This window comes from Oncorhynchus kisutch, linkage group LG23, assembly GCF_002021735.2.
Source record: "Oncorhynchus kisutch isolate 150728-3 linkage group LG23, Okis_V2, whole genome shotgun sequence".
Classification (NCBI taxonomy): domain Eukaryota; kingdom Metazoa; phylum Chordata; class Actinopteri; order Salmoniformes; family Salmonidae; genus Oncorhynchus; species Oncorhynchus kisutch.
The window spans coordinates 36,225,929-36,246,804 of record NC_034196.2 but is presented as its reverse complement, the minus strand read 5'-3'; the positions used below and the strand labels follow the sequence as shown (position 1 = coordinate 36,246,804).

The window sequence follows — 20,876 nt, the reverse complement described above, 5'->3', positions numbered from 1 at the left end:
ATAGAAGGTTCTGTCAGACTCCATTCCACAGTTCTTTAATTGAACAATAGGCAGTATGATATAGGACAGACCTCACCAAATCCACAGCTGTTACAATCCACAAGAGATTTGTTTGTGCCATTTCGACTGTAAAGAGGGAGTTCATACCATATATTCTTGGTGTTAGTGTTATAATTCCTAGTTGTTTAACAGATCAAATAGAAATGGGTTGCTGTCTGACCAAAACTACATCGGTTACAATTCAGTACGAGAAAAAGTCCATTTTCAGTCAACATTCATGAAGATTTAGGAATCGTGCCTTCAAGTTATTTTTTTCTCTCTGGGTGACCAGTTATAAAATGTAATTGATTGACCAGTTCCAATTCCACGTGGTTGCTCCTTAAAGTCAATGAACAGCCCATAGAGATAATGGAGTAACCATTTCAAATGAACAATCCACTGTTTGTTTCCATGCAGCTAATTGAGTTTAGTTTCCTCATCAGTGCACCTGTATCAACTCCCTTAGCGCGTCGCTTCTTAGTGTCGAAATTGTGTGTGCACAGTATGTGTGATATGATTTATTTATCAGAGCAGACGTTATCACTCAGAGCCACATGAATGTCTGTATGTCTACCTTGTCTATTAGAAAGCGCAGGAGTCTTTCTATAAATGTTTTAGGGTTGAATAACCTAGTGTAGCTTCAGACGTCTGTCTCTATGGGTAGGTAACCACCACAGGCTGAGTAGATTACGGCACAAAGCGTTCAAATTCCTCGATTCCACACTAGGTTGTTATGGCACTTCCAAAATTGCTCACCTGGTTTCAAAGTGGCTTGTTTTGTCCTAAGTAGGCCACAGTAAGATCCATACTTATAGCTTACTGTCCCCTTTTTGAAGTCCCACTTCTGTGGAGGAAGTTGTACAGTGTGAGAATGATGAATGACTGTACAAGTCGCCCTCCATTTATTTCCCCTCGGGGCACATTTCTGTTGGAAGGGGTTCAGATTGCATCAAGGCACTTTGCAGCGTTATTACATCCAATACAGCCTTCTCTGATGGGCCTTTTTAGCCTTCTACGGATTTATATCGGGCCAAACGTCTTGGATCACTTGCTTTTTGAATCATCATGCAAAACTCCTCAAATTAGAAGTTCCCCTAACCTTTACCCGTCTGATTCATTCAATGTTCTTTTTAGAGGTGTTTTAATAAAAAGTGTCATATACTCTACTTATAGAAAACCTTTTTCTTCATCTCCTAACTGCTCCAAAAGGTGTCTCAAATGAGCCATGTTTATTTTTGGAGGGGGATGACAGATGTGTGTGTTACTAAAAAGCTCTCACAGGTCTTTGCTATCTTACTAATAATGAATGTCATTTTTTTTGCAGCTGCTATCAACCTTGCCCAGTTGAAGCTCTTCAGGCACTACTATGTGATGGTAAGGTTCCTCTTGTCATGCTCTTCAGACACACTTTCTCCTCACACACAGCTCCATCAATACACACTGCAGGTGTGACGATAGGCCACACACACACATGCATACACACAGCCACATGTACGCCTTTTTAAATGGAAACAAACCCAGCATTGTGTCTACGTCTGTCTGTACGGAACTCCCTAAAAACACTCCACTTCGACACGCGTGTCTTTTCGTAGCAGGTTTGGAGAGCATTTTCGCTAACCCCGCTACATTTAATTATCCTGACCTGCTAGGAAAAGTGATAGCTGTATTGAAGTGGCATGTTCTTAGGGAGTCTGTACAGTATATGTGTGCACGGGTCTTACTTCATCTTTCATCCATTCCACTTCGGTGGAGTCATTACAGCTCCCTCTTTGTATTAATTGAATCGTGAATAGCCACGTATGAAACCCCTCCATAAAGATATTACAACTGTCGAGGTGTCTCGCTCTCGGACATTCTGTTTTTGATTTCTTTATCTGTCTTGTTGGTGTTTAACATGTTCATCTCCTTATTGTAATTTTTTATTTTACTTTTATTTTACTAGGCAAGTCAGTTAAGAACAAATTCTTATTTTCAATGACGGCCTAGGAACAGTGGGTTAACTGCCTGTTCAGGGGCAGAACGACAGATTTGTACCTTGTCAGCTCGGGGATTCGAACTTGAAACCTTACGGTTACTAGTCCAACGCTCTAACCACTAGGTTACCCTGTCACCCCTCTCTGCAGACCAAAGGGGTTGTGCTTTAGTTTTCTCGCTTTCTCCCCCTTCTCTCTCTGTATCGACGTTCATATTGTCAGCCAATGCCAATCTTCCTGATTATGCCTTGTAAACTTGTTTTTCTTTCTGTTTCCCCTTTTGCCTGTCTCCCTCGCTAGTGTGACTGAAAAGAAGGATCCCCCGGGTTTCTTATTAATATCTGTGTTTAGAAAATTGTTTATCATTTATCTAATGTTTGTATTTCTCTCTCTCTCCTTCAGATTGTATGCTATATTTATTTCACCCGTATAATCGCAATTCTCATCAAGTTCATTGTTCCCTTTCAGTGGAAGTGGCTGTACCAGGTGGGTGTGCACCTATGTTTTGTTTAACGGTAAAATAATACTTGGACTTATATAAGTATATATATGAGTCCAAGTTAAATACACTGCTCAAAAAAATAAAGGGAACACTTAAACAACACAATGTAACTCCAAGTCTATCACACTTCTGTGAAATCAAACTGTCCACTTAGGAAGCAACACTGATTGACAATAAATTTCACATGCTGTTGTGCAAATGGAATGGACAACAGGTGGAAATTATAGGCAATTAGCAAGACACCCCCAATAAAGGAGTGGTTCTGCAGGTGGGGACCACAGACCACTTCTCAGTTCCTATGCTTCCTGGCTGATGTTTTGGTCACTTTTGAATGCTGGCGGTGCTTTCACTCTAGTGGTAGCATGAGACGGAGTCTACAACCCACACAAGTGGCTCAGGTAGTGCAGCTCATCCAGGATGGCACATCAATGCGAGCTGTGGCAAGAAGGTTTGCTGTGTCTGTCAGCGTAGTGTCCAGAGCATGAAGGTGCTACCAAGAGACAGGCCAGTACATCAGGAGACGTGGAGTAGGCCGTAGGAGGGCAACAACCCAGCAGCAGGACCTCTACCTTCGTGCAAGGTGGAGTAGGAGGAGCACTGCCAGAGCCCTGCAAAATGACCTCCAGCAGGCCACAAATGTGCATGTGTCTGCTCAAACGGTCAGAAACAGACTCCATGAGGGCCCGACGTCCACAGGTGGGGGTTGTGCTTACAGCACAACACCGTGCAGGACGTTTTTCATTTACTAGAGAACACCAAGATTGGCAAATTCGCCACTGGCGCCCTGTGCTCTTCACAGATGAAAGCAGGTTCACACTGAGCACATGTGACAGACGTGACAGTCTGGGGACGCCGTGGAGAACGTTGTGCTGCCTGCAACATCCTCCAAGCATGACCGGTTTGGCGGTGGGTCAGTCATGGTGTGGGGTGGCATTTCTTTCGGGGGCCGCACAGCCCTCCATGTGCTCGCCAGAGGTAGCCTGACTGCCATTAGGTACCGAGATGAGATCCTCAGACCCCTTGTGAGACCATATGCTGGTGCGGTTGGCCCTGGGTTCCTCCTAATGCAAGACGATGCTAGACCTCATGTGGCTGGAGTGTCAGCAGTTCCTGCAAGAGGAAGGCATTGATGCTATGGACTGGCCCGCCCGTTCCCCAGACCTGAATCCAATTGAGCACATCTGGGACATCATGTCTCGCTACATCCACCAACGCCATGTTGCACCATAGACTGTCCAGGAGTTGGCGGATGCTTTAGTCCAGGTCTGGGAGGAGATCCCTCAGGAGACTATCCGCCACCTCATCAGGAGCATTCCCAGGCATTGTAGGGAGGTCATACAGGCACGTGGAGGCCACACGCACTACTGAGCCTCATTTTGACTTGTTTTAAGGACATTACATCAAAGTTGGATCAGCCTGTAGTGTGGTTTTCCACTTTAATTTTGAGTGTGACTCCAAATCCAGACCTCCAGGGGGTTGATAAATTTGATTTCTATTGATAATATTTTTGTGATTTTGTTGTCAGCACATTCAACTATGTAAAGAAAAAAGTATTTAATAAGAATATTTCATTCATTCAGATCTAGAATGTGTTATTTTAGTGTTCCCTTTATTTTTTTGAACAGTGTACTTTAACAGTATGTTAATCCTTAGTTAAAACCAGTTTTGTTTGGGGGAAAAAGCATTTTTGATCCAATTTGAAAGGCTTTTATGTTTTTACGTTTAGCTGTTACAATGTACTGACACCATTTTTCCTACTACCCATGTCTCTTCCTTGATCTCGCACCTTGTCTTCAGCTATTGGATGAGCTGGCCACGCTGGCATTCTTCTTCCTGACGGGCCATAAGTTCCGCCCGGCCTCCTACAACCCCTACCTGCTGCTCTCTGTGGAGGATGATGTGGAGATGGAGGAAGTGTGAGTCTGACTAGCACCAAATCATTATCAAGCACACATCAGCATCTTGGAACGTATAGTCAGAAGTTATAGTCAAAGCACAGACAAAGTGTGACCGACCGTCTCCATTCGGTCTTATGTAGCAAACTTTGAAATTGTGTTTTTTACATTGGATAAAAGTATAGACTCAGAGCTAGAAAATGGTATATCATACACTGCAGTTGAGGAAGAAATGGAAATAAAATTCTGCTTTGAAAGTTAATAAACTTATAACCCCACTTGGGCCTTGAATGTTGGGACATCTACTGGAAAGCTCTTTGTTTTAGCCCCACTCATCTCTTGAAGGATTCTTGAAGGATTCACATGAGGCCATATGCTGAACGTGGAGTATTCCAAAGATTTCAAGATTTAAAGGCTGGTTTATATGAATTCTATCGACTTGTCTGTATACAGGTGTCGCAGTGACATACTAAATTCATGATATGTCAATCTACCAAACCAGGCAACTAAAAGCTACTTTCTAAACAATGTTCTTTTATTTTTCTAGCTTGTTAGGTGTAAAGGATAGAGTGAAGTGGTTCCTTGCATAGTGGAGTCATTTGAACTTTAATCCCAACACATAATGTTACTGCATTAATCTACAGGTAGCTAAAGCTAACCAACTAGCTTGGTTCAATGTTAGGTAGCTAGCTAACTAGCAAAGCAAATGGATCTGAGATGCGAATAACATTACTGCACAGATCATACACGTAACGTTAGCTAGCTAGCGAGCCAGCCAGCTAACATTGGCTAGCCAGCTAACTGTACACTTTAACTTGCAATGAAGATGACCTTCTGACAAAATTAGAAACTTATAATATCTGAAAATGTATCTAGCTAGATTCTTACCCATATTCATGGATGAACGCTTATCCCTCACTGTCACGGATGCCATGGTTGCCCTTAGTTTGAAGATGTAATCCAGACAGGTATTCTATACAACAATCTTCTGTTCTCTTTTCGACTCCCTCCGCATTTGCAATCAAATGCCTGGATTTTCTCCATCTCCTTAGGTATCATACTCTGCTTCCACTTGGCATTCCAATGATTTCAAAACTCGGTCCTCCAGAAAGTGGAGAGCTTTAGCAACACTTGTGCAGTTCTTCGTGATATCTTTCAAAAAATCTGCTTTTAGGCCTCCCGGGTGGAGCAGTGGTTAAGGGCGCTGTACTGCAGCGCCAACTGTGCCACCAGAGACTCTGGGTTGTAGCGATGAGACAAGATAGTAGCTACTAACAATTGGATACCACGAAATTGGGGAGAAAAAGGGGGTAAAATTCACACACAAAAAATAAACTGCTTTAGAAGGGATTACCTGCACATACTGAGAAGCTCCTGTTACAGACAGAAGCATGCTACATGGCAAACTCATCTCTCATGTCCAGCCCATCCATTGTCTCAGCCAATCATGTCTAGTGGGAAGGTCCTCTCTTTTTCTGTGGCTAAACCAACTAGGATTATAATTTAACAATTTTATTAGTATTTACAGATGCCATACAAAATAGTTTTTAAGGCACATGTAAGTTCCCATGTTCCAGAAGGCATTTCTGCCAAAAAATGCATTTTGATCAAATAAAATAACTTTCAAATGTCTGAAACTGTGAAGTAGTGACTCGCGACATATGCCTAGTTTCCTGAAACGAGTCACAAATGGCTATGGCTTTTGTCTCGAATTCGTTACTACGGGTCCAGGAGTATTGTATGCTTTTTCTCACTGCTGAGCCGAATCAAGTGAGTCAAAGTGTACTGGTCTGGCCTGGTTATGCATCTACCATAGGGGCTCTTCATGCTGGAAAGGACAATGTGAACAAAAAAATATCAGAGCCAGCACAGTACGATTTGGGTTGGCATGATGGTGTCAAAATAGAACCCTCACTTACTGTAAACCAGGCACCTCGCTTTTTTCTACTTCCTCTATCCTTACTCGCCATTGTGGCCCACATGAAAAGCTGTGTCAGTTTTATCGCCTCCCCATGTTGTTCTTAAGTGTCACCCCTCCCAATATGGTCTGTTCTGAGGACAGCTGTGTGACTTCTCCCTGTCAGCCTAGGTGCCACCTGTTCAACGCAGAGAGTTCTACCAAGGCCCCTGTGGCACCCAATGGGAGGAACCCAATTATAGTGGAATTGACTGCATTTTAGTTACATGAAATCTTTTAAAATCTGTTCATATACACACCCAGCCAGAATTACATTTTTATTTTTTACATTTTCCGACAAGCGAGAACATAGCTGTGCAAGGCAGTTAACCCACTGTTCCCTGGGCGCTGAAGACGTGGATGTCGATTATGGCAGTCCCCCACACCTCTCTGATTCAGAGGTTGGGTTAGATGCGGAAGACACATTTCAGTTGAATGCATTCAGTTGTACAACTGACCGTTTAAATATGGTCATTTTTCGTAAATTCGTAGAATGTTTGGGAAGGATGTATAGTAAGGCATTTGTGAAAATTCGAAGCAATATATTGGGAAAGCGGCCGTGCGTTTGAACAATTAATAGACACTGCAAAAAATCTGTGTTCAGGACCAGAGTCTACATAGACCGGTGCACCATAGCCACAGAGCTACAGTAGGCCTATATGCAATGAAGCGATTTGTCACACAGGCCTGCCATCTTTCACTTTGAACTGGATTGTGTGTTTACAGGCAGAAGCAACAGCGCGACTTTAAATCTTTAGAAAACATTCGCCAAAAGCCACAAAATATTACCTGAATGGATTCTGCAAATATGTAAATACCATGGGAGTCTTACAATTGGGAACATCACTATCCTATTTATTTATTTATTTATCTAATTTAACCTTTATTTTAATAGGCAAGTCACTTAAGAACAAATTCTTATTTACAATGAGACAACGCTGGGCCAATTGTGCGTTGCTCTATGGGACTTCCAATCACGGCCGGATGTAATGCAGCCTGAATTCGAATCAGGGACTCTAGTGACGCCTTTTGCACTGAGATGCAGTGCCTTAGACCGCTGCGCCACTCGGGAGCCTATTGATCAAACAACCATGAAAAGTTAGGCTTGCTGCCTATTCACATCAACAAGATCAACAACTAATGCGAGATGAGCTAAAATCAAACATTAGATAAACCCTCTCAACCTTCAACTAGTTAGCCGTCAAAATGGCACTGATGATGGGGACTAGTGGTCTGCTCGTCCTTCTGCAGCTTTCCTGCCAATGCATGCTTGTCCCAATCCATGTTTATACAACTGAATGGGAACTTCCCTGCCCGCATATTTGATCGATGCCAAAAACATTTGATTGACAACTAAGAGATGCTGTGGATGTCGTTCAAGTTCAGCATAGCAAGCTAGCTAGCAAAGCGATTGAACATTTCTTGCTCGCTAACCAAATGACACCTGCAGCATCTCTAGCTGTAGCCAATAAAAAACGATGAGGGGAAAAAGTCGGCCACTCACCCACTCCTCCTATGACATCTTCCCAGCAGCTAGCTAGCTAACGTTATGCTCCGGCTTTTTAGCTAGCCAGGGGTGTCAAAGTCAGGGTAGCCTAGTGGTTAGTGTTAAAAAAAAAAATTTAAACGCAACGAATTTGCGGGCCAGACATAGCCTATTTGTTTTTACAACAAAACGTTAAACTGTGACCTGAACATGGTCATTGTTTTATTTGTAAAAAAATATGGCCCTTTTATAATGTTCACATGATGCTGTGTATATAGGATTTTAACATATTAAAACAAGAAATAAATGATTTGTCCAGCCTCTGCTGATATGCTTCCAAATGTGCATAATCTGCTGTGACCCTAATCGAATAGTATTTAATAACACAAATGGAACTATAGGTAAAACTTAAATGTGTATATTGTTTTGCACAGAATGGATCACCGGTGTGGTTGAATTCAGCATTTCTGTATGGTGAACTCAAAATGTAGCTAGTTGAGTAGCCAACCTAGGCTACTGCTCAAATGTTTCTGTAATAGGCCTACATGCCTGTTGCATGGTGTTGTTTGGTTAATTGTCAAGCTTTAAAAACCAAGTCAGCATTTTAGTAGCCTAGCTAGGACTGTGGTATGTCTGTACACTTTTCCCACTGCTGCATGCTGTAAACGGGACACACGGAAGTAGCACAATTGAAGTTGCGAGCGCATCAGGCTGTAATTTTATAAAGTAGATGACTCAACTGTTGACTGATATTTTATATTCGGTCCATGGGCCTTGTTTGTCACGTACGCTAGTCTATTAGCCACGTTATGACTGACTTGTGATCATTTCCCTTACTAGTTTGAGTGTATTGACATTCCCAACCTTAGTTACAGTCATCTGTATTTGTCCAGAATATTGAGTAACTGAAACGGTGCATCCCGGCAGCAAACAATGTACCAGGCCAGCTGTGATTTACAATATGATAACAATCTGTTTTGGACTACCAAGAAATGTATTGGTGAATTATATTACTCATGCATTGAACTGCAATCATCTATTCTGCCAACAATACCTTACTGTACGTCATGGAATTTTGATCCAAATAGAATCTATTTTTAAAACCTCTTATGAAGTTGGTTTTGAAGCATAAACTGTGAATTTGATGTTTTTGACTAATATTATGATTGTCTGTTTTCATATCTGCAAAGTAGTTAAAACGCTGTCAGTTCCACTTTAAAAGGAACATGGCTATTTGGTGCTCCAACCTACATACAGTACACCAGCAGACCTGCTTCCATTCACCTTGTCTACCGTTTTCTTATTTTAGACGCTTTTATCATTTTTTTTACTCAATCTGTTTTTAGAGTGTCAGTATGTCGACGTCCCTGAGATACTTAATCAATGTCCTCTCGCCCTCCTCCCGAGCTTTCATCCTCCCCTCCCGCTCCATTTCTCTCTCTCTTCATCTCTCCATCCAGGTCACAATGGAGCCTGCCGCACTCATCCTCCTCCCTTATTCCACCTCTCTCCAGGCTCTTCTACCTGTTTTCTCTCCTTTTTTTGTTCTTTATATCCAAAGTGTACCATGTGTCCTTGGTCCCTGTTCTCTCTCTACCTCCCTCTGTGTAGACTGTTGTATCTCACCCAAGGGGGGCAAATAGGATTTTGGAAACACTTCCCAGAACCAGCTGTATTTATGAATTATATATACTGAACAAAAATATAAACGGAACATGCAGCAATTTCAAAGATTTTACTGAGTTAGTTCATATAAGGAAATCAGTCAATTCAAATAAATAAATTAGTCTCTAATCTATGGATTTCACATGACTGGCAATACAGATATGCATTTGTTGGTCACAGATACTTTAAATAAATAAAGTAGGTGCGTGGATCAGAAAACTAGTCAGTATCTGGTGTGACCACCATTTGCCTTATGCAGCGTGACACATCTCCTTCGCATAGAGTTGATCAAGCTGTTGATTGTGTCCTGTGGAATGTTGTCCCACTCCTCAATGGCTGTGCAAAGTATCTGGATATTGTCAGGAACTGGAACATGCTGTCGATCCAGAGAATCCCAAATATGCTCAATGGTTGACATTTCTGGTGAGTATGCAGGCCATGGAGTAACTGGGACATTTTCAGGAATTGTGTACAGATCCTTGCGACATGGGGCCATGCATTATCATGCTAAAACATGAGGTGATGGCGGTGGATGAATGGCACTACAATGGGCCTCAGGATCTCATCACGGTATCTCTGTTCATTCAAATTGTCATCCATAAAATGCAATTGTGTTTGTTGTCCATATGTGAAGAAGCCGGATGTGGTTACACCTGGTTTGTGGTAATGAGGCTGGTTGGACTTCCTGACATATTCTCTAAAACAACGTTTGAGGCAGCTTATGGTAGCGAAATGAACATTCATTTCTCTGGCAATAGCTCCGGTGGACATTCCTGCAGTCAGCATGCCAATTGCACGCTTCCTCAACTTGAGACTTCTGTGGAATTGTGTTGTGTGGCAAAACAACACATTTTAGAGTGGCCTTTTTTTGTCCACAGCACAGGGTGCACCTGTGTAAAGATCATGCTGGTTAATCAGCTTCTTGGTTTATCTTTGCAAAGGAGAAATGCACAGAAATGCCTGCACACACAACTGTAGCTCCCCTAGGAAGAAATTTGATCTTTCTTGATTTAGGGCCTGAATAATCTTGGTAAACCCAGAACAAAAATTGTATGTAATTTGGTCAGATCAATCAATCAAAGTTAAATATATTAAGCACCTCCCTTAAACGGAAACTCTGCAAGTGTATGGACCCAATGTTCTTTCCAAAATTCGAAAGATGTGAGCACCTGCGAAATTGTGATTTGTCCAAATTATTCACAACAAAAAGATCTGCGTACTAGACCAAAGTTCCTCGTTAGTTGTCATATCTCAGTCTGTTGACAGTCGCTGCTATCATTTATGTTAGGTTCATCTGTCCACGAGAGATTAGGGCCTGAATGCCAGGAGTTGGCTGGGTGGAATAATGAGCCTATAGCACACCTAGCAAGACTGCTACAGCAATGGAGCGCGACAAAGGTTCAACTATTTGGGGCAAGGAGCAGGAGTGCCAGGTGCAGCTGGTTAACTGGGTCTAGGCTGCGCCGTCCTCCCCCTCCCTCTCCTGTCCGGCTTCTAGCGTTCTGCTCTCCTCTCGCCGGCCTGGATGCCCAGAATTGGGTCGCTCGCCTGGGGAGCTGGCACCAGACCCACAGACCAGGAGCTGAAGGGGGAGTGGACACACACACACAAGCGTACAGTAATGACTTTAAACTCAGGGCTGTATAATACAAACATACAGACTCACTTGTGTACATGTACACAAAAAACAAATCCAATGCCTGTTGTCATGCATGCTAAACTGTGTTCAAATACATACTGTAGCATACACACACACAAACACAGACTCGGGGCTCCACATTTTCTACACACTTCTTTCCCCCTGTTTATTCCTGATGGGCGGGGCTTCAGTGGATGTTCTGAAAAGCTGTTATTGAACATAATGTGGTGGTGGTTGCTTTTGAAATGTCTTTCTTGGCCTTGCGTTGATTATTCCAGCCACAACTCAACTCGCATTCAATACATCTTGACGGTCCCAATACACATGTTTACTGAGGCAAGTCAAGAAAATATGGCTTATGCGTTCTCAAGAGGACTTTAAATTATATATATTTTTCATTAAATGAAATGGAGGCCTGTATTCTTAACCACTCATACTCTGAGAGGCTTTAAGGTCCCCTCTGTCCATTCATCATAATCTACAGGCAAAACTGATCCTAGATCAACACTCCTCCGAGAGGCTTTATGAATATGGGCCCAGGTAATGTGCCTTGATTCTCTGTCTGGCGGTCAGGAACTTCCCTACAACTGTTTTGTTCTATGCATGACCTAGTCTGTAACTGTTTTTTTTTCTAGTGGCTCATCGAAGTGCATTAAACTAAGATAGGAGAAACAACCAAACTATGTGATCAAAGTAAAATATACAATATGTTGCCATGGGTTATGCCCAACTGTGGGATCTCATGTGGTGTCCCTCAAGGCTCTATTTTAAGACCCATTCTATAAAAAAAATTGCCCTCCTGTTGTGTTTGTTTCATGTTAATGAATTCTGTCTTCCTGGTCCAAAATGACCGCCCCATTATAGCTGATTCTAAATCCATAATAATACATATATTGTCAACTTAAGTTGTTGTGGACATTGCAAGTTTTTAACTTCTATTTGCTATTTATAGCCTGTAGGCCTCATTGACCTGAGTTCATACAACTCGTTTTTGAGTAAAAAAAAAAAAGCACAATGTATGGATTATTTTGACTATAACAAATAATCAGATGAAACGTATTGTGCTATTTATTACATACTACTTTGTATCAAAGTTTAACAAGGACTCTCCTCACCAGTGTCATGATCAAAGATATGATCAAGATCCTCAGATACAGTGTATCATTTGGTCATTATGCTTCCACAGAATGAATTGTGAGCAAGGCCTTAAAAATGCTTTATATACCAGAGCTGCGAGAAAAGTTGGATATATTATAGAAACAATGTTGTGATTGTGAGAATGCCAACAGGTGTGGTTCTTGTGGGGGGAAAGATTCTATTGAGGAAAGGTTCCTGTTGTGGTTGCCATGGAAGCCAAGAAGGGGAGTGAGGTGTGTGTGTGTGCGCTCAAACACATGCATGTGGGGGGGTCTGGGAGAGCTAGTGTGTCCATCTGATGAATGGGCATGTGCCTGAACTCAATTTTATACACTAATTGTAGTCTCACCCATTCATTTGTAATGACTGGTCATTTTTGACCGGGAACCCCACAGCTGTAAAAAAAAGTTAAATAAAACACCCGAAATGTAATGAAAATCATCCAAATGTATTTATATTCAGATGTCCTGTGTGGACAAAGTTATGACAATCAGATTAACTACATTTTTCAGAGAGAACTCCAATTCAACCAGAACACAGCAGGTGGGTTAAAAGTAATGGTGTTCACTTCTAATGTTAGACTGACGACACACAGATCTACATCAAAAGAGACCTGGACACCCTCGTGTACATAAAGAATCCCACACTGGAGGACTATACGCAATCTGTATTTATACTATACCATTTAAATACATACACTAAGTGTTAGGGACATTTTCAAAGTGGGACCACACACAGTATGAATTAAACATGGGCTGTATGTTTGTGGAGCAGCCCGAGGAGGCTTTCAAAGAAAGTGGAACATTCTGAATATTAAAAAAATTCCTTCGGGTTCTTTAGATGGTACTCCCATTTTGTGCGCTTGAGGCAGGTATTTGGTCAAACTCTACCTAGAGGTAAGCCTTGATTTGGATGCCTAGATTATGAATGTTTTTTTTCACACATATATATTTCACCTTTTATTTAACCAGGTAGGCCAGTTGAGAAAAAGTTCTCATTTACAACTGCGACCTGGCCAAGATAAAGCAAAGCAGTGCGACAAAAACAACAGAGTTACACATGGGATAAACAAATGTACAGTCAATAACACAATAGAAAAATATGTATACAGTGTGTGCTAAGGAGGTAAGGCAATAAATAGGCCAATAGTGGCGAAGTAATTGCAATTTAGCGATTTACACTGGAGTGATTATGTGCAGATGAGGATGTGCAAGTAGAAATACTGATGTGCAAAAGAGCAGAAAAACAAATATGGGGATGAGGTAGGTAGTTGGTTGGATGGGCTATTTACAGATGGGCTGTGTACAGCTACAGTGATCTGTAAGCTGCTCTGACAGCTGATGCTTAAAGTTCATGATGGAGATATGTCTCCAACTTCAGTGATTTTTGCAATTAGTTCCAGTCATTGGCAGCAGAGAACTGGAAGGAAAGGTGGCCAAATTAGGTGTTTGGGGATGACCAGTGAAATATACCTGCTGGAGCATGTGCTACGGGTGGGTGTTGCTATGGTGACCAGTGAGCTGAGATAAGGTGGAACTTATAGATGACCTGGAGCCAGTGAGTTTGGTGACTAATATGTAGCGAGGACCAGCCAACGAGAGCATACAGGTCGCAGTGGTGGGTAGTATATGGGGCTTTGGTGACAAAACTGATTGCACTGTGATAGATTGCATCCAATTTGCTGAGTAGAGTGTTGGAGGCTATTTTGTAAAGGACGTCGCCGAAGTCAAGGATAAGTTGGATGGTCAGTTTTACGAGGGTATGTTTGGGAGCATGAGTGAAGGCTTTGTTGCGAAATAGGAAGCTAATTCTAGATTTAACTTTGGATTGGAGATGCTTAATGTGAGTCTGGAAGGAGAGTTTACAGTCTAGCCAGACAACTAGGTATTTATAGTTGTCCACATCAGTCCGAACCGTCCAGAGTAGAGATGCTAGTCGGGCAGGCAGGTGTGGGCAGCGAACGTTTGAAGAGCATGCATTTTGTTTTACTAGCATTTTAAGAGCAGTTGGAGGCCACGAAAGGAGTGTTGTATGGGGTTGAAGCTCATTTGGAGGTTTATTAACAGTGTCCAAAGACGGGCCAGATGTATACAGAATGGTGTCGTCTGCGTAGAGGTGGATCAAAGAATCACCAGCAGCAAGAGCGACATTTATTATATATAGAGAAAATAGTCGGCCCGAGAATTGAACCCTGTGGCACCCCCATAGACTGCCAGCGGTCCAGACAACAGGCCCTCCGATTTGACTCTGAACTCTATTTGAGAAGTAGTTAGTGAACCAGGAGAGGCAGTCATTAAAGAAACCAAGGCTGTTGAGTGCCAATAAGAATACGGTGATTTATTATCTTACTAAATGTCAACTGTCTGCAACATGCAGCTGTTTCTTATGCTGGTTGGGTGGCTAGGGATGGCTAATAAACCTAGTTAATTGGGTAATTTTAATGGTCTGCGGCCAGTTTATCATAGTACTTAATCCAAATCCAATGGTCCTGAGCTGTCCGGTTGAGGGACTATCCAAAGGGACAATCCAAATTAAGTTAGACCAATGTTTCAAGATGCTTGTTCCATCTGTACTGAATGTTGGGATGTGGTGGAGGTTTTCAGGGTTGACATTTTTTATTTAAAAAAATATATATTTGGGGGACTAAATCCTATGCCTTTTTCTGCTGCCTCTTCAGAATAATGACCTCAACGGCGATGGGGGATGGAGTGAAGAAAGTGAAGAGGAGTTCAAATGGACCGACGGAAGAGCGGGAGAGCATGGCCTGATGGGAGATGTAGTACCCCAGCTCAGCCAAATACAGCGTCTCTGGACTATGTGGTCACAAGTGTGGCGACGGACACTCATTGCCCAGACATGAATTCTTAACCCACTTCACTTGTGTGGGTAGCAGCCCAATATTAACTGGGGAACCCCCAACTATGGTTTAACAATGGTGGTTCTAACTGTATCTATGTGTATGTTAATGTATATCAATGAAATGACCCTCTGAATCAGAATTATCCTTTGATGTTAGAGTGAAGGAAATGTGGGGACTCCAAGTAACTAAGTCCACAATTCCTTGTCTGTTTTAATTGATACACTGAGGCTGCTGTGCTTGGTAATTATTTATCTTTGTTATTATTTATTTTCTAATGTACATGCAGCATGATATCTCCTGTGACTCGCCATCTGCCACACACACTCACAACCAGATACATTCTAATGAGACAATGTCAAAACGCAGTGGTAAAGAACACTATATTTATTTATCCCTTCTTGCAAACCATAAAGTGGAAAAACTTAACTTATAGTTTTAATGAAATACAGCATCTCACAAACTGATGGATCACTTTTTTAAATATATTTTTTAAGTTATTTGTGTTGTGCATCAGATTATTGCTGTTTTCCCTATTCTTCCTTAATTTGTGGTGCTTCATCTGCAGTGGAGTGGTACTGTGACTTATGTTTGTGAGATGCTTACAGATGCCCATTTCGGTCAAGGTTCCCTGCCTCGTGTGAGTCTAGCTTGTGGGTTGCAATTTGTTTTGTCAGCAAGTCATTTTCAGGGAAAAATACATTGGCCCGTCAAGTTTTATTTTTGGTAGCAATGAAACTTGTCTAACTGCTTGAGAAACTGAGAATCCAATATCTTGATGTACTTTTACTTCTCCATATACCAACCATATGGTCAGAGGTGACTGATAAATGTATTTAAAGTCAGTATGGCCAAAGCGGAAGACCACATCTTCAGTGGCGGAGAGGGGTATACTGACCGATGATGCCATTATTTGTTGATCAAGATGTTGCTATGTCTATATTTTGTTCATATAACAGTAATGCAAAACACATTGGCCTCCAGACCAGAAAGCAATGGGAGATAGATAATTCTGTTTGCTGATGTTTGATGTTGCACATAAGCTGTGTTTGTTTAAAGACTCCATATATCGTTAAATTACAAAAGGAGATGAACAACCATGTAAATACTTTATCCTCTGTTCATAAAGGCTTTTTTGATCCTCAATTGACGTCTTTTGTTTTTAAAGCTGTCTTATTAATTGTCCCTAAATGCATCACAGTTTCAGAGCTCAATTAGAATTTTGATGGGTACATGTTTAAAAGGGGGTCTGGAAAAGAGGCATGTAACAAAAGCCCTCGCCCACCCTTTCTTGTTTGTTCTGGAACAGGCTTTTTTTTATTTCTGTGGCGTTTGAGGGAGACAGATGGATGCTTTCAATAATACATTGACAGGCTTGAGATGTGTGGGAGGTTGGTTAGTCTGGCAGCACAATTCGGAGGGACTGCTCTCTCGCCATATACAGGAGGCTACTGAGGGGAGAACGGCTCATACTAATGTCCGGAACGGCGCAAATGAAAGGGCATCAAACACCTGAAAACCATGTGATTGATGTATTTGATTCCATTCCACAAACTCCGCTCCAGCCATTACCACAAGAACATTATCTCAAGGTTCCACCAACCTCCTGTGTTTTGTATACATTGATAAAATGACAGATAACGGACCTATATACCAACCCAAATCACTTTTTGCAAAGTAGATAACAATAGAAAAGTTTAGTGGACATTGCTAGTCGTCTAGCCTTGTAAACATCTGCCAAAATTATTTAATTACGAATAGGCTTTTTTTTTCTCAATTTGCTTTGAATAAAGCATCTTTGTTTAACATGAGCCCTACACATTGCGGATTCTGTAGTAGCCTGATATCAAGAAAAATATAGGCGTCCATTATGCTTTAATTTATTCAAATGCATTTGACAACAAAAACATGTTTTTGAAAATGACACTTTTTGGCGGGGTCCATAGGCTAGGCCTACAGAATAGAGCCCAGTCTAGCGCAAAGATAATTTTGAGATAATAATGTTTACATTTCTTTCTTATATTATGTCTATAATGTGGTGTGGGGGCTGTGCTTTGGCAAAGTGGGTGGGGTTATATCCTTCCTGTTTGGCCCTGTCCGGGGGTATCATCGGATGGGTCCACAGTGTCTCCTGACCCCTCCTGTCTCAGCCTCCAGTATTTATGCTGCAGTAGTTTATGTGTCGGGGGGCTAGGGTCAGTTTGTTATATCTGGAGTACTTCTGTCTTATCCGGTGTCCTGTGTGAATTTAAGTATGCTCTCTCTAATTCTCTCTTTCTCTCTCTCGGAGGACCTGAACCGTAGGACCATGCCTCAGGACTACCTGGCATGATGACTCCTTGCTGTCCCCAGTCCACCTGGCCGTGCTGCTGCTCCAGTTTCAACTGTTCTGCCTGCGGCTATGGAATCCTGACCTGTTCACTGGACGTGCTACCTGTCCCAGACCTATTATTTGACCATGCTGGTCATTTAAGAACATTTCAACATCTTGGCCATGTTCTGTTATAATCTCCACCCGGCACAGCCAGGAGAGGACTGGCCACCCCTCATAGCCTGGTTCCTCTCTAGGTTTCTTCCTAGGTTTTGGCCTTTCTAGGGAGTTTTTCCTAGCCAATGTGCTTCAACACCTGCATTGCTTGCTGTTTGGGGTTTTAGGTTGGGTTTCTGTACAGCACTTTGAGATATCAGCTGATGTATGAAGGGCTATATAAATACATTTGATTTGATTTGGATTTGATTTGAATGGATTGAAACTTCAATATTGCTCCAAGCTTGCTATGCTGTCAAATGTACTAGTTTTGACCACCTTGACCAACATGCAGCCTACATTCTCTTGTAGGTCTATTTTGGTTCAATTACATTTTTATTACATAATTGCATTCATATTTAGTATAGAGCCCTTGAAGGCGCCCTCTGATAGACCTCTCATGATTTTCATTTAATCTCTTGAAATAACTGAATTAAAATGCATTCCCAAACATACTCAAGACTTCCCAATTGTATTAGGCTATTTACCCATTAAACAGGCAAAAATATGCCATCATATAATATGCATTTTGTTTTTACATCAACCCAACATTTAATGCCCCCCCTCCCCCCCACCCCACCTCCCTCCCCCCACAAACTCTATTTCAAGATGAGCATGTCTATTCTCGGATTACCCTACTTTGCTCATCTCTCTTTCTGTTCAAAGTGTGTGTACTCATCTTTTTAAGGCACACTAATTGTGTGGTAGGCTGCTTAACCAGCTCAGACCACAGCAAAGTAGTGTCAATTGTCAGCTGTGCCTCTTTCCTGGCCAGGCTGGATTAAAGGGTAAGTAGCATAAACGTAACCACATGTAACATATGGATTTGCATTAGTATACACATCAAAAGTCCCAATACAATGTTACACCTCACCTCACATTTCTATTTTTGGAGTTACTTAAAACCGATCATAAACAGACCCGGCAAGCCAGCCTGTTCCCTATAATGCTATAATGTAAACTCCAGCAAAAATGACTCCAAATTAAACCAAATTGTTTGCACTCATGACTACTGGTTTCAATAACATTTTCAGCCAATTTATAAGCAAATACTTTATGAATTTGTTACAAATTAACTTGCAAGGTTGCTAGCCAACTAGCCTGCTAAAGTTAGGCCCACTAACCTCCTAATGTTAACCCTACCAGCCTGCTAACGTTACATCAGAATGAGTTAGCCAGTCAGCCCGGCTACGGTCGGCATGCTAGAACCCAACTACTGGAGACCAGTTAGAACACAACTAACACAACACAACTCAGGGAAAATCCAATAGCTATAGCTAAATACAAAATAGATAGATTTCAGATGTCAGTCAACTCTAGCACTTAGCCAAGATGGAAATATTTACAAAAGTCCCATAGCCTACTTCACAGAGAACATGCCGAAAAGTTGACAAAACAAAAAGGAGAACCTACGAGGTACGTTACACAATTAGAGCAAGCAGGTATGAATTTTATTTTATTTGTTTTGAGCCCACGGCAAGAACGTACCAAAGGGTTCCCACTAGATAATACAGCCACAAAGTCTGTGAAGAGCATGAGGTGTGGCTAATGTTAGCCTGCTTGAGCTAGCTACAGAGGTGGCATACAAACTCAATAGCACAGAGTAGATCCTCCATATGACATTGAGAAATACTGCAATGTGGGTAGTTCGGAAGATATCCCGGTAAATAAGTTAATAAATATGTAAAAATGTACATAACTATGTTTGTAGTGTTAGGGCAAAAACCAAATCGTGCACCCCTTGCGATCCCGAGGACCGAGTTTGGGAAACGCTGATCTAAGACATTGGTTGCTCCCTTGGGAGACCCGGGTCCATATTCCACGTGTTACACATGCAAGCCAGGTCCCTTGGAGAGGGCAATTAGTAGATTTGAGGCTTCTCCACGGGCAAGTGGTTCAATGGCAAAGATGGACTGTCCCTCTCGTCATGTCGCGTGGTGAGGACTGTGTTCCTGCCATGAAACATGCAAAGCTTCATCAGTTCAGTTGCGAGCCGTAAAGCCTCTCCCCAATGATAAGAACCTCTGCAGCAATAACCGGTTGGCTTTGACAGGCAGCTGTTTGTCAGATGTATCATGGTCTATCGCTGGAATCTGCCAGTGTAAACAGAAATTCAATGTGGCAACAAAAAAAACTATGATTTTCTGCAGCGAATCCATACAACATAAGCACTAAGCATTTTGTGACATCTACTGATGTCAAAAGGACTTTATAAATACATTTGAACAACATATGACATTATATGATACAACATAGGCCTATGCCAAATGTAAAATGCCCATATGCCCATTCCTAAAAAATCTGAGCTCGTCTAGTAGCATGATACACAATGACCCCCCATAAGGTGTCACTGTAGCTTTAAGTCTCTTTCATAACCCCTTTAAATCATTGTTCTATCAGTGACCTACTTACAAAGGTGGAACATTTTTGAAATACAGTGAGCTTCAAAGGTATTGGGACAGGGACACATTTTTGGTTGTCTTGGCTCTGTACTCCAGCACTTTGGATTTGAAATGATACAATCACTATGAGGTTCAAGTGCAGACTGTCAGCTTTAATTTGAGGGTATTTCATCCATATCGTGTGAATCGTTTAGTAACGACTGCACTTTTTGTACACAGTCCCTCCATTTTAGGGGACCAAAAGTATTGAGACAAATTCACTTATGTGTATTAAAGTAGTCAAAAGTTTAGTATTTGGTCCCATATTCCTAGCACGCAATGATAATATTAAGTGTATGTTTCTACAAACTTGTTGGATGCATTTCTATGTTTGTCTCTGTGACTTTCTCACGCCTCATTATTTCTTACAGTCCCAATACTTTTGGAGCTCACTGTAGTCTACCGTGTATAACAACAAAGTCCTCCTGTTATAGATTATTCTGGGAGGGATAGAGACAGGTGGGATGGGCTTTAGCCAACCGGGGCTTTTTTGTTCTGATGATTTTCTGCATGGTTTAGTTATACATAGAACCTCAAAGGTACAAACCTCAGAGTTACGGAGAAAACTGAAGCCCTGTGCTCAGGTAGTAGGAGAAGCACTTTTGGATTATTCCTTTGAGATGTAGCCTGCCAGTCAATATCTTATTAAAATGGGTACCATACAAACATTTTATTTCTCATAGGCCTATACTCTTGTTGAAGTCAACTGGAAAATCTATAGGTTTTCTTTCAATAGCCACACATATCCCTGGTGTTTA

General features: G+C 41.7%; 1 protein-coding gene and 1 long non-coding RNA gene across 2 annotated transcripts in view; one reads left to right on the top strand and one right to left on the bottom strand.

The window, feature by feature from the left end:
• gpr107 (G protein-coupled receptor 107) overlaps window positions 1–16,296 on the top strand; it is a 31,137-nt gene extending 14,841 nt beyond the window's left edge. The window contains exons 15-18 of the mRNA XM_031802804.1: window positions 1,364–1,413; window positions 2,415–2,498; window positions 4,312–4,430; window positions 14,971–16,296. Coding sequence (XP_031658664.1) covers window positions 1,364–1,413; window positions 2,415–2,498; window positions 4,312–4,430; window positions 14,971–15,061 — 344 coding nt within the window. The 3' untranslated portion in view covers window positions 15,062–16,296. The remainder of the gene's footprint in view (window positions 1–1,363; window positions 1,414–2,414; window positions 2,499–4,311; window positions 4,431–14,970) is intronic.
• The window catches only part of LOC109868383 (uncharacterized), a 13,077-nt gene continuing 2,268 nt past the window's right edge, over window positions 10,068–20,876 (bottom strand). The window contains exon 3 of the long non-coding RNA XR_004204988.1: window positions 10,068–11,099. This is a non-coding gene — a long non-coding RNA (uncharacterized LOC109868383). The remainder of the gene's footprint in view (window positions 11,100–20,876) is intronic.